This window comes from Aspergillus brasiliensis, assembly GCF_001889945.1.
Source record: "Aspergillus brasiliensis CBS 101740 unplaced genomic scaffold ASPBRscaffold_1, whole genome shotgun sequence".
NCBI lineage: Eukaryota > Fungi > Ascomycota > Eurotiomycetes > Eurotiales > Aspergillaceae > Aspergillus > Aspergillus brasiliensis.
The window spans coordinates 621,083-633,457 of NW_027137442.1; the positions used below are offsets into that span (position 1 = coordinate 621,083).

The following is a 12,375-nucleotide window of genomic DNA, read 5'->3' on the forward strand; positions in this document are numbered from 1 at the left end:
TTCTGGTGGACGGCACATCGAGATATCGAAATACTACAGAGTACCCCCATACCATAACTCCACTATTTATAAACTGCAGTCGAATGGAATGAACTCCGGCACTGGCAGATAGAAATGCTCGATTTGTCTGTTGCATGCTAAATACCCTCACTGACATCGCTCACAGTAACCTGGATAGCGAACATAGGTGACCTTCAAAAAGTGGATAGTATTATAATGCTGTGGAGGCACTTGCTTGAGGGGTTTTATTGTTTGCTTGATAATATACATAGAGAAGCTATATGAAGATGTAGTATAGAAACGTCAGGCTTACGAGTCCTGGTCACCAGTAGTAATACCTTATTAAATTGCGTTTTCTAGGTAGTAAGCCCCGATCCATGATCTGAATACGTATTTGCAGAACAAACATAGTTTCACAATTTACTCTTCATAACAAATAAGCCTTGTCTTTTGTTAGGGACTTAGCTTTGTATAATCAATTGTTGTGATGAAAAACAGTGGTGCCATAAGGTGTGCTTTGCTACTAATATTACCTGATCGGGAAATAATCTCATCGAGTCAACATTCAGCATCGTAAGGACTGCTTAGTGTATCAACGTAACGTGACAAATCCCGTTCTTATTTTCGGACATATATAGTATCTTCTTGGATCCCTCTTTGGAGCATTTGATCCCTATATTAGGCAGCCTCTATACCTCGCTGGCCGTTAAGCCACTTTTTGCCCCAGAGGCCCAAAGAGAAGCCGAGATGGCATATATACTCGATGGGCCCCACTGGTATATACGATCGTGGATACGGAGTATTTCTGAACATGTTATCTTTTAAACCAATCATTCAAGTACGAGTTGGCTAGTATCGGGTTTTTGCATGTATGCTGGGCTGTATCAGTCACACTAGACCAGAGCTGTTTCATGGGGGGCAATGGAAGAGTGAACTGAGATGCCACCACCAATATAGGATCGATCCTCCCAAGTATTAATTATTAGCCAAACGCAGAGAATTAATGAGACCATTTCCTCTCAAAAGATATCTCGAAGAGTTTCTTCAATTTGTTTGTGTTTGTTGGAAGCCTGCAGTATTTATAAGAGTCCGATTAAATTTACTCCTTCAGGAGCCAGTGCCGCGCGGCGGAAAGTATACTATCCTTCAGCAGTATTGATGTTGCCCAATGGTGTGCTTCAGTTTAGACTTATACAACTCCATTCAGTTCAGCTCCTACTACTATTTGATATCTTTCAGAAAGACATCTGTAACCGTTCACGTATAGATACCTATTGAATAAAAATCCTAATGCTGTCATACTGTAAAGAACATCACATGCCCCACGGCCGGGGTAAAGCCATCGCATCATAAGCAGTGCCACCACGCGACGATAAGTATGTGCCACCTACGGCAGTACTCAGCCCGATTGATCACAGATCTAGGGGATAATGCCAATTATGCGATGTGATCTCATAACTACAATTTCAACAGTGACTGATTACTAGGCCGACTAGTACTTCATCAATTGCTCGTCTTGATATGTAATCTCAGGCCAGTGTTAAATACTGCTAATGCGTAGTAATAAGTCACTAATATCTGCATAGGATCGTATTGATTATTTTAACTATAACTCGGCTGCGGTAGATAAAATGGCCATTTCTGCAGACATAAATCCGTCCACTGATGCATCGACGAATAAATGGTTCGGCAGGAATCATGTGGGGGTGAACAGGAAGCTGATTGATTGATCGAATGATACGCTTCTGTGCTGGAGAGCTGGTCACTGCAGTACTTACATACCTAAGTAAGTACGGAGTAGGATTCTGCTCTGTAGGTTAAGCTCATCGCTACTACTCCATGTGTGATAGATCGATTGTGCAATTCCTCGGGCGGAAAGGGGTTTCTCAGAGCGGGGGTTGTCCTTTGAAAATGCCTCAAGCGCAATTCGAATAGATCAATACAATATTTGATATCCTCAGCGATGAGCAATTACATTATGGTAAAAGAAAAGAAACCCGAAGACAGTGGGGTAATTGATTGCTCGTCAATGAATTGACCCTGCAGCTGGTCGATGCTTGGTTGCTTGGCAACATCCAGATCCTTGCCTTTCATGGCAATTTGCGATGTGGTTGTCGGCTACAACGAAGACAACAAAGACAACTCGTTTTCATTTTGTGTCCTTATATAGACGTCTGTGTCAACTTCCTTTGGCAGGGTAATAGTCACATCTACCATTATGTCAGTACTTAGGAATAGTGAGAAGGCCAGTTTCAAAGTCCTTTAACCAGCATTTCCTGGTAATCGCGCTGTAAGTTACCGTGTAAAAACAGCGAAAAACCGCAGCAACATAGCCCTGCTGACGGGTGGATATTCAGGGTTCAGCCGGGAGAAGCCAGCTGGCCAGTAGGACTGGCCCGACCGGTGGGACGTTTGAGATAGACTCGGTGGCTGTGGATCGTAGCCCGATTAGAGACGGGATGGGATCGGACTTGCCTGCCACTGTCAGTGTCAGCGTTTCTGACAGCACAGGTCGCGGTATCAGGATAGATTTGACTGGTTGCGAGCGAGATGATCCTCATTGGAACGCGGGGGTGTGGTAGTACTCTTCACGGAGAAACTTCGCTGTCTTTGCGACCGGTCTAACGCATGGAAAGTGGTTAGCAGACTTTGGACCCTGGCGATAATGTGATTGTCGCACGGAGCCCGACGGATTATTTCTTTTGCTGGGGGGGATCGGCAGTGGATGGGGAGAGGAGAGAAAAGGAAGGAAAGAAACAAGCGAACAATACAGGTTCTCATTGAGGAAAAACTCATGCGAGAATCCATCTGAGTCAGGGACTTATTGTACTCTAAAATTCAAAATCGGAAAGAGGCTGAGGCTTTTATCTGCTTCCTTCATCTGTGGTTTAAAATAGGATGAGGGCGAGAACAACTATACTATTTGAACACTACTCCATCCTCGACAAAGCTTGATCCTTCGCGCCCGAGTCTAGAATGGTGACCGAGACTATTTATACCGACAGGTCTGAAACATGATGGAATTATTGTTTTACCCGACTCCATAGTAATCTCGCCTTTCATAGTCCCGAGTATAGTGTGTCTTGGATGTAAGTAACTGCCTGCTAATTAGGCTGCCATGTAACTAACCAGCTGGTTCACATACCGTATGTAAGAAAAATATCGGTGGTAATTCGAGTAATGGGTAAAATCCCTGATGATCCCGCCCGGAAACCCACCAATCGGCGCCAAGCGCCCCCCCCAGGGAGATAAGCCTCCAGCGGGCGTCAGAGTCAGCAAGTCACTGCCGTTCACTAATTCAGTTTAAGAAATTATTTGCATTTCAATTTTCCATCGTTCGGCTGTTCTTTCCTGTACTTTACTACTTCTTAGGCCCCGTACCTGGTAACAATCCCGTCGTGGTTAATTTCACTTAGCCAAACTAAACACTAAACCCCTTCGTCGGATCTTTCTTCCCACGTTGCCTGTTTCTCCTTCTCTCGCTCTCTCGCTTTCGCTTTTCTCTTCTCTCTTCTTCTTCCTCTCTCTCCCCCTTCCTTTCCTCCCTTCCAATCCCATTCGGTGGTCTCAGCCTGGGCTTTTCGCAGGCGCGTTATGAGATGAGACTATCCTATCGGATTGGTGCGGCTGCACTTATCATCCTCGCCATTGTCCTCATCAAACGCCACCTCGACCTCGTCCAGGATGATGCGCGCGTTCAGTCCGGCTGGAGTTTTAGCTCCTTCTCCGCTGAATCTGCAGCTGATGGCAGCAGCAACAACGTGAACAGTGGTGGCAACGCCAACAACGACGGGGTGTCAACTCCGAAGAACTCAAAACCCATCCTTACCGGCAGCGACAACAGCAACAGCAATGGCAAAACCAAAGGCTCCTCCTCCGATTCGGCCGTCTCGCGTCCGCTTTACGAAACTACTCCCATTATTGTCCCGAATGATCGCGTTATCGTCATGGCAAAATTATCCACTGAGGACACCAGCTGGGTGAGCAATGATCTGGCAGAGTACGCATCTTCCTGAACCTCACCCGTTTCTCTCTCAAACCCAATCAAAACTCTAAACGAAGATGAATGATCAGATGGCGCAACGTTATTTACACCGTCGACGACGTTACCGCACCCCGCCACACCCCCAAGAACAAGGGTCGCGAATCCCTCGCCTACCTGCAATACATCGTGGACCATTACGACGACCTCCCTAGCACGATCGTCTTCATCCATAGTCACAAAGACGGCTGGCCCGGTGCCTGGCACACCGACACCATGGCCTACAGCAACGTGGATTCCATCCGAGCATTACAAACCGACTTCGTGCAGCGAAACGGTTACGTCAATCTCCGGTGCCAGCAGACGCCCGGCTGTCCCGATGAGATTCGGCCCTTCCGAGACCCTCCGCAATTTGGAAAGACGGCAGAGCGCGTATACGCGCAGGCGTGGGTGGAACTGTTCAACAACACTGATGTACCGGATGTGGTTGGAGTGGCGTGCTGCTCGCAATTCGCCGTGTCGAGGGAACAGGTCCTCAAGCGGCCGTTGGAGCACTACACCTGGTTCTATGACTGGGTGTTGAATACGGGGCTGTCGGATGATCTGAGTGCCCATGTGATGGAGTATACATGGCATATTATTTTTGGGAAGGACCCGGTCTAGTACGTTTTCATCCCTTTCCCATACTACTATTTTCCCGGCATAAGCAAAGAAATCATGATACTAACAAAATATCACAGCTGCCCCGACGCCTATCAGTGCTACCAGGATGTCTACGGCAATCCTTATTTCTGGTGATTTGTCTGTAAACAATACCCCCTCTTGTTTCTCATCGCTTTGCAGCTGCGGCTTTTTTATTTTCTACATTGTAATCTTTTTTATCTCTGGATTTCAATTTGGCTCTGGATTTGACGACTCACGTGTTGGTTTGCTTGCTCTTTTTTTGGTCTCGAGGTGTTAGCTTGTACATGATTGGGAATCTTCTTCATTTTTGGTTGAAAAAGTCGTCACGTTGAGCTATATACACTATATGGAATCTATCCTTATTCTCATGATTTATCTCTTGCGGTGTCTTGGTCGTATCGTATATATTCTGCATGATGCAGTAGAAGCACGGAGTAAATCTTGGGGAGAAGAAAATAAGAGAGAGAGCTATCAGATTACTACTTACTTACACTATCATCCACACATCCATGAATATATTTGCAGCGAAGAACTAATGTCAAATAGCCGACTAACCGACTACCTAGATGATGAAAACTCACCTAGCGAAACTACTAAGCTTAGGGTAAATAAAAAAAAAAAAAAAACAAATCTACCAAGCAAACCTATCCAGCACCCCACCAGGCCACCTTCTCACTCCGGCCTTACGCAACTCATCTAGTATGAGAATCCCCAGCCCGAAAGCAGCCGGCAGGAAATAATGTTCTACGGGAACACTACTCGTACCCAGCACACTCTGCAATGGCGGGATATAAAGCCACAAGACGGCCATTGCCAGCGCGAACAGGATCGCCGGGAAGAGAAGTAGGTTCTGAGTCTGTTTGTTGAAGGCGGGTGGGTGCGAGAAGATGGAGAGACGTCTGGTTCGGACGGCCATGAGGTTGAACCATTGCCTGTTTTTTTTGTTGCTCACTGGTTAGCGGTGGGGGAAGAATAGTGGGTATTGGGGACGTGTATGCTTACATGACTACGAGGTTGATGAAGTACACGGAGCTTGCTTCGTTGAGTCGCGCATTGAGCCAGTCGCTGTCGATGTCGCTTGGGGTTGCGCCGAACTTGAACCATAGGGCTGAGAAGGGGATCCCGTTGCGTTCGAGGTACCAGTAGGCCATTGCGAAGGAGGCGATTGTTTCGATCATACCGAGGACGCCGTAGGCGTGGAAGATTAGTTTCCAGTTGACGAGACGGTTTTGTTTGGGCTTTCTTGGGGGACGGAGGAGCACGTCGGCTTCCGGGGCCTCGTAGGCAAGGACGGTTGCTGCGGCGCAGTCGGTGAAGCAACTAGGGATTTATGTGAGTAATGAGGCCCAAGATTGTTGTGGAGGTAGGATGTGCTGGGTTGGTGCGGTGCTTACCAGATGATAATCATCAGGAACGAAGAAAGGACTTGAGGAAGGCCGAACACGACATTGGTGAACACGGGCCAGAACTCGGAGAAGGAACCCGCTGGTAGAAGATAGACAATGGTTTTCTTCAGGTTGTCGAAAACCACACGGCCGTATTGCACCGCTTCGACGATAGCTGAGAAAGATTCCATCAACACCATGTCTGACGCCTCGATGGCAATGTCGGAGCCGCTTCCCAGAGCAATTCCAATGTCTGCTGCTTTGAGAGATGGGGCGTCATTGACTCCATCGCCTGTCATGCCGACAATCTCATCGCGAGCGCGGAACTCACGAACGATACGCAGCTTTTGTTCCGGAGTGGTCCGCCAGAAGACAATCTCTTGGTACTGACACAGCTGTTCCCATTGGTGATCGTTCAAGCTCATGAGTTCAGACCCGCTAAGTGTGATTGATGTGGTAGACGGAGTACCAGGTGGCTTCTCATCGTATTCATCGACTCGCTTCAGGGATGAGGCGTTGTCGACTGGTCCGTGAGTGCTGACTATACCGCATTGTCGGGCGATGGCCAGAGCTGTGAGCCCGTAGTCACCAGTCACCTATGGGCATAGTTAGTAGAAATACTTGACCTTCAGGTAGGATATCTAACCATGAAGATGCGAATCCCGGCGCGCCTCAATGTTCTGACCACCTCTGGAATCTCTTCTCTCGGGGGATCAACGATGCCCACCAGGCCAACAAGGATCAAGCCCGTCTTCGCATGATTCATAACCTCAGATTCATATTCCCTGGACGAAGGATGAGGCATAATATCTGAAGCCGGAAGAACCTTTCGTGCAAGCAGGATCACGCGTTTACCTTCACTGGACCACTGATCCTTGACATATTTGATGTGAGCCAGTATTCGTCCATCCAGAGGTAGTATGCTTCCATCTGTGTCTACGATCTGTGTACAGCGTTCAATCAGGATATCGGGCGCGCCCTTGATAGTAAGGAGACTGTAGAGTAGACGATTAGCGCGGGCAGTGACTAGAGAAAGCGCGCGACTAACGTATCATTTCGCTTGAACTGGACTGATTCCGCTGCAGACATTCCAAGACTCAGTCCTGCGGATTCGACCAGGTTGAATGTCCTGATCATGAACTTGTTCTTGCTGTTGAACGCTAGTTCATATGTCTTTCGCCAGGTACGCCGCAACTCTGCAACTGAACCAAGGCTTTCAGAGAATCTCAGAGCAGCCTGGTCGGTTGCATCGCCGTGGATTTCTCTCTCATGAAGGGGCTGGTTTATTGACGAGGCATCGAACTCTGCTGCGTTGCAGAGGCCAGCAACACCACGGAGCTGATGAATTCCAGTTTTCCTTCCCTTTATCACCATTTCGTCTCTCGCTAGCTCCGTGCTGAAACGAGACATTGAAAGGGCGCAATCGGTAACAAACATCTTGTTCTGCAGCCCAACATATGAGTTAGCAAGGGCTGGTGACTGGAGCTATAGGAAAGACCTTTGTTAAAGTTCCAGTCTTGTCGGAACAGATCACCGAAACTGCGCCTAATGTCTCGACCGTCTTCAAAGACTTGCACAGGATTTTATTCTTGCTCATGAGATTGGCGGTAATAGTCAGGTTAGCCGTCAAGGCGATTGGCAAGCCTTCTGGAATGAAAGCAATTGCAACACTGACACAGTCGACGATCAATGTTGGCACGTTGATCCATCCTGGATGGTCGACTCGCAGCCATGTAGCCCTGTGGAAGTCAGCAGGTAAAATAATGCTTTCGAGAAACTGCCTACCAAACAACAATGACAATGATAATCATCGTCAGCATGATGAGAACGATCAACAATACAAACCGCAAGACTTCCTTCTCGAGGGTACTCAGTCCTTTCTTGGGTTCGCTTGTCAATTTGGCAATTCGACCAAAGACAGTCGAGTCTCCAGTGGAAACAACGACGCCGACCGCACTACCAGCGACACAATGCGTTCCCTGAAGCCCAATATTGTGAGTTTCAAGGTAGTTGTCATCCGTGGAATCGACAGTGCCGTTGACCGGCAACGACTCGCCTAATCATTCCATTAGCTCATGCTGTAAGTTTTCCAGATAGTAGCGTACCAGTCAAGATAGACCGGTCAAAGCACACATCATTCGAGACCTCAACCAAGCGCACGTCTGCAGGTAGCTTGTTGCCCGCTTTGAGATGAACTACGTCCCCGGGGACAATATCCGGAGCAGAGACTACCACCAGAGAGCTGTCACGGAGAATCAGACAGCTCTCAGGTAGCATTGCGGTGATTGAAGCCATGACTCTAGAGGACGACCAGTCTTGCCACGCGTTGAAAGCTGCCTGAATGAAGAAAACTGCCAGCAGGACTATGGCCAAGGCAAGATTTGCTGGAGCGGGAGGCTGTCCTAAGGGCTTCCAGGAGATAAAGACGAGTATGCAGCCGATGAGTAGGATACCTCCAAAGCCCTTGAAGAAATAGCCAAAGATCTGCCAGAACCATTGGTGCGGTAGCGGAGACAGAGCATTCTTTCCATACTCTCGAACCCGATGCTGAACCTGATCGTGTGATAGGCCTTGTGAGATGTCGACCCGCAATTGTTTCTGGATTTCCTCGGGAGAAATTCTGTGCCAGTCGAGATTGGATATATCTAGAAAGATACTGTTAGCACAGAGGACCCTTGACAAGAATTGGATGGAAGCAGTACCAGTCGCGACATTGCTTTTGGTCCTTGCGGCCTCCGCTCGTTCACGGTCTCTTGCCTCGTCGATATCAAAAGAACTATCCAAATTTGTGTCAGAGCTACTGAACGTTTATCATCACCGAGGTAGCACTAACACTGTACGATAATGAATTGGCAATGAGAGGGAGGGATCAACGGTCGCTCTTCGTGCGCGACTGCGAGCAGAGCTGTTGGATGCCACTGAGGTCGTCCGAGAAAGCTGCGGAGGATCTCTCCTGGCTGGTATGCCTGTCTCCTCGTCGGCTTCTTGCCAGCGGAGACGAGTCGCTTCGGCATTGACTGACACGCCTGACTTCGCCTCCATCTTGATGAAGCAGAGGAGCTCAGTTCAGCCGCGTCGAGAGAAAACAGACGTCACGCGAGAAAAGCAGAAGAAGGAAAATAGAGTGCAACAAATTTCACTGTGCGCCAATTTGAAATCCCACCATGCCCGCCAGCTTTTATAGCTGAAAGTGGAGGCTCGGACTGTCAACCACGCGTGATGTCCGTGCGGCTATGCCATGCGAGCATTATCTCCCCATGTTGATGACACTTGCGGGTTTAATTAGAGCCAGTGGTTGAGGGAGTTTGGTTCAGAGGATGGCGTGCGGTTGAGATCAGTGGTTTGGGTAAATCCCTCAAGCGTGTAAAAGACGGCGGAGGGACTACCTTTAACACTAACCTTGCCCCTCAATGAGAGATAAAGCCCTCACCCTGATCGCTTCTGGTAACTTTAGCCTACGGTATATAGCTGCCTGTTAGATCGTTTAGATTATCGTTGAATGAATAATGCAGTTAATAATAATATCCTCTCATTCTTAGAAACCGCCCACCCAAGCTTGGCCCACTGAGACGATTAACCTTCTATAGCAGCAGGGCATGTAGAACATAGAACATCAAGCTGGTGGCTGTCGCTAGGGAAAGTAACGACAGTTGCATGCTCCACACATTCTCGTGCTCTTTGTTCAAGAGCTGGTGTGCACTGCTTTGTTGCGGTAGTGGTAAAGGGAGGTGGTCTACTCGTGCCGTACGCGAGGTGATCGATGTGAGCAAGCCAATACCCGTTTCATGACACTGTGCAAGGAACGCTTGAAGTAGCTTGAGCACCCAGCTAGTTGTAGCCTCAATGCGAATCGCACATTGTGAGATGATAAAGAGACCCCTAGTTCTGCGCTTACGTGAATCTTCCCAAGCCTTCAACATTGAAATGAGTCGATCTTCTGTATACAAAGGAGACCCGTTGACGAAAGAGACTAGATGGTTCGCAAGCGATGCAGCGGATTCAATGGCGCAATTGGCGCCTTCTGCTATGTTCGGTGCCATCTGTAAGGCATTGTCAACTACCATACACTGGCGCATTTAGGCAGCACGATAGTTACCTTATGTACCGCATCCCCTATCCCTACAAACCGACTCCAGGACCATCTGTTCTGAAATCCTTCTTCCAGTGACACCATGATGCATGAGTCAGAGCGGTTGAAGACTTCGCCAAACGTGACATTGCTGGTAACATGTTTCTCCAGGAAAGGTTCGACGATCCTGGATACGCAAGCGCGATCGGAAGTATGGCGCGGGACCAACCCTGGCATCATTATGCGCGAAATAGACATAAACCAGGAGACTCTGCAGTCCGCCCCAACCATAAGAAGCGTTGACCAGCCATGTCCATACGTCCGATGAATATCCCCCCTGTCCAGCCCGGGAATTGACTGAGCGACACCAAAGATTCCAGCGAAGGAATCGGTCAAGGGGACCTCAATTAACCAGCGAGAGCTGGAATTAGCATCATGGACTTTACGGATATGATGCCACATCTGCTTACGCACGGTGCTATGAACGCCGTCCGCACCGACCACCAGATCTCCCGAGACACTCAAGCCATCCGCGCTGTGAACCGTAACCTTATCCGGAGATGACACTACCCGGACGACTCGTCGATTGAAGAACAACAGACTCCTCTGAAGACGAGTATAGAGAATGCCTAGGAGTGTCCGTCGGGAGATAATGAGGACAGGATAATCAGTTCTAATCGCCGTCAGTTCACGTTTGCTGTCAAAGCCACCCTGAACGCATACCGTCTGAGATAACGAATTCGTCCCGCATCAACTCGTCGCAGGAGATGTCCGGTCCCGAGCCAAGTGCTGTGCGACACCATGCATTGACCCTGGTCCAACACGTCTTGATACAGTCCCAACTGATCAAGAATACGGGCGCCATTCGGAAGGATGACGAGTCCAGCACCATCCGGATACGTATCAGACCTTGCTTCGAGAATGGTAAACTCGATTCCAGTGTTGGACAAACAGTGGGCGAGAGTTAGACCGGCAATTGAGGCACCCACAATGATAACGTGGAATGGTCTTCGACTGTTGGGTTCGGACATTGCCGCAACACTGAGAGACGCGCATGGTCCAAGACTTCTTGTTAGGCTGGCTGCGAGAACTAGATGGTCAAGACGAGGAGAAAATCGTCATAATAATAGACAGGCATATTAGTGATAGGCGTAATCAGGTGGGCATAGTAATATCCTTGGATTTGGGATCAGGAGCCAGATTGCTCCGTATGATGAGCTCTGCTGAAACATCATCGACAGAGACATCCTGTCTGGTCACCGGCCACGGATGGCAGGTACGACCGGTAAACGGTCAGGTCCTGCCCACAACTGACCGCTTGTACTACTTGGTTGGAGGCATGGGATCGAAGGACATTTGAGCCGGAGCAGGTAAGCTGAAGCATTCTGCGCATGTCATGGTCAGTGTGACATCACTACTGGCTTGAGCATATCCATTAACAGAAACAACCGACGCTCAGGTCATTTGTATAGATCTCTGTGCCCTCGTATTCTTGAAGAAGATAAAAATAGCCAAGTCTTCAAGACGATATGGTTCTAAACCAGCCGCCATGAGTCTACAGGCAACTTCACATAGTCGACGAATCGCTAATTCTCGGATCTTCAATCAATGCCTCGGTGTGAATACTAAACCTACACAAGACAACCCCCATGGGTAGAGACGACTTTATAAGCGTGTAAAAGCACCAGGTGAGGTTCGCACGATGATGCTGACACTGATGTTAGTTCGCATCTAGTCAGCAATTAAGAGGGCAGCACCACCGAGCAATATGATTCCGAGTCAGTTAAAGTTAATTCGTAGTGGCCAAATGACCTGAATTAACGTTAAACATCCATGTCAACGAGCCCACATCCCCCCTGTAGCTTGGATAGTATAGTGTCACTGGCTCGGGTAGTGAGAAATTAGCTGGTGGGGGTGAAACTATCTTAATTGCTGGGAGAGTTTAGAGTGGATGGCCGGGCTTTCGCTTACTACCCGTTGGGTAACTACTTACGGAGTACTAACTAAGCTAACAACAGAGCAGTTATGGACTCGTCTATTGTGTAGAAGGCAAGTTGCAGCCGAGTGAGAGACAGCGAGAGCGAGACCGGTGCCTCGGCGGCGTCGGCTATGCCGTGAATGCATTTCGGTGTAAATAAACCGCTCACACAGTGCAGGTTTGCTGACTTACTGATACATCTATACATTGAAATCCGGCTTATCAACAATAAACCCATCATCCATCTACGGTACAAACTTTACTACTACAGCTGTCA

At 48.5% G+C, this 12,375-nt stretch overlaps 3 protein-coding genes across 3 annotated transcripts; 1 reads left to right on the top strand and 2 right to left on the bottom strand.

Annotated features, from left to right (window-relative positions):
• The first annotated feature begins 3,297 nt into the window (after window positions 1–3,297).
• On the top strand, window positions 3,298–4,883 carry ASPBRDRAFT_36154 (DUF3431 domain-containing protein). The gene is made up of 3 exons (XM_067623447.1): window positions 3,298–4,000; window positions 4,075–4,644; window positions 4,723–4,883. The coding sequence occupies exons 1-3, from the start codon at window positions 3,600–3,602 to the stop codon at window positions 4,778–4,780; spliced, it is 1,029 nt and encodes a 342-aa protein (XP_067484225.1). The 5' UTR covers window positions 3,298–3,599; the 3' UTR covers window positions 4,781–4,883.
• Window positions 4,884–5,270: 387 nt separating this feature from the next.
• Window positions 5,271–9,397, bottom strand: ASPBRDRAFT_36156 (cation-translocating P-type ATPase). Its single transcript, XM_067623448.1, has 10 exons — window positions 8,885–9,397; window positions 8,754–8,827; window positions 8,157–8,696; window positions 7,837–8,107; window positions 7,550–7,790; window positions 7,100–7,494; window positions 6,698–7,046; window positions 6,061–6,647; window positions 5,669–5,986; window positions 5,271–5,598 (listed from the first exon to the last, which is right to left on the bottom strand). The coding sequence occupies exons 1-10, from the start codon at window positions 9,091–9,093 to the stop codon at window positions 5,298–5,300; spliced, it is 3,285 nt and encodes a 1,094-aa protein (XP_067484226.1). The 5' UTR covers window positions 9,094–9,397; the 3' UTR covers window positions 5,271–5,297.
• A 235-nt stretch (window positions 9,398–9,632) lies between these two features.
• Window positions 9,633–11,151, bottom strand: ASPBRDRAFT_190324 (FAD-dependent oxidoreductase; the record flags this gene model as incomplete). Its single annotated transcript, XM_067620217.1, has 3 exons — window positions 9,633–10,091; window positions 10,148–10,793; window positions 10,844–11,151. 3 exons carry the CDS (start codon window positions 11,149–11,151, stop codon window positions 9,633–9,635), a joined length of 1,413 nt encoding a protein of 470 aa, XP_067484227.1.
• Window positions 11,152–12,375: the final 1,224 nt, after the last annotated feature.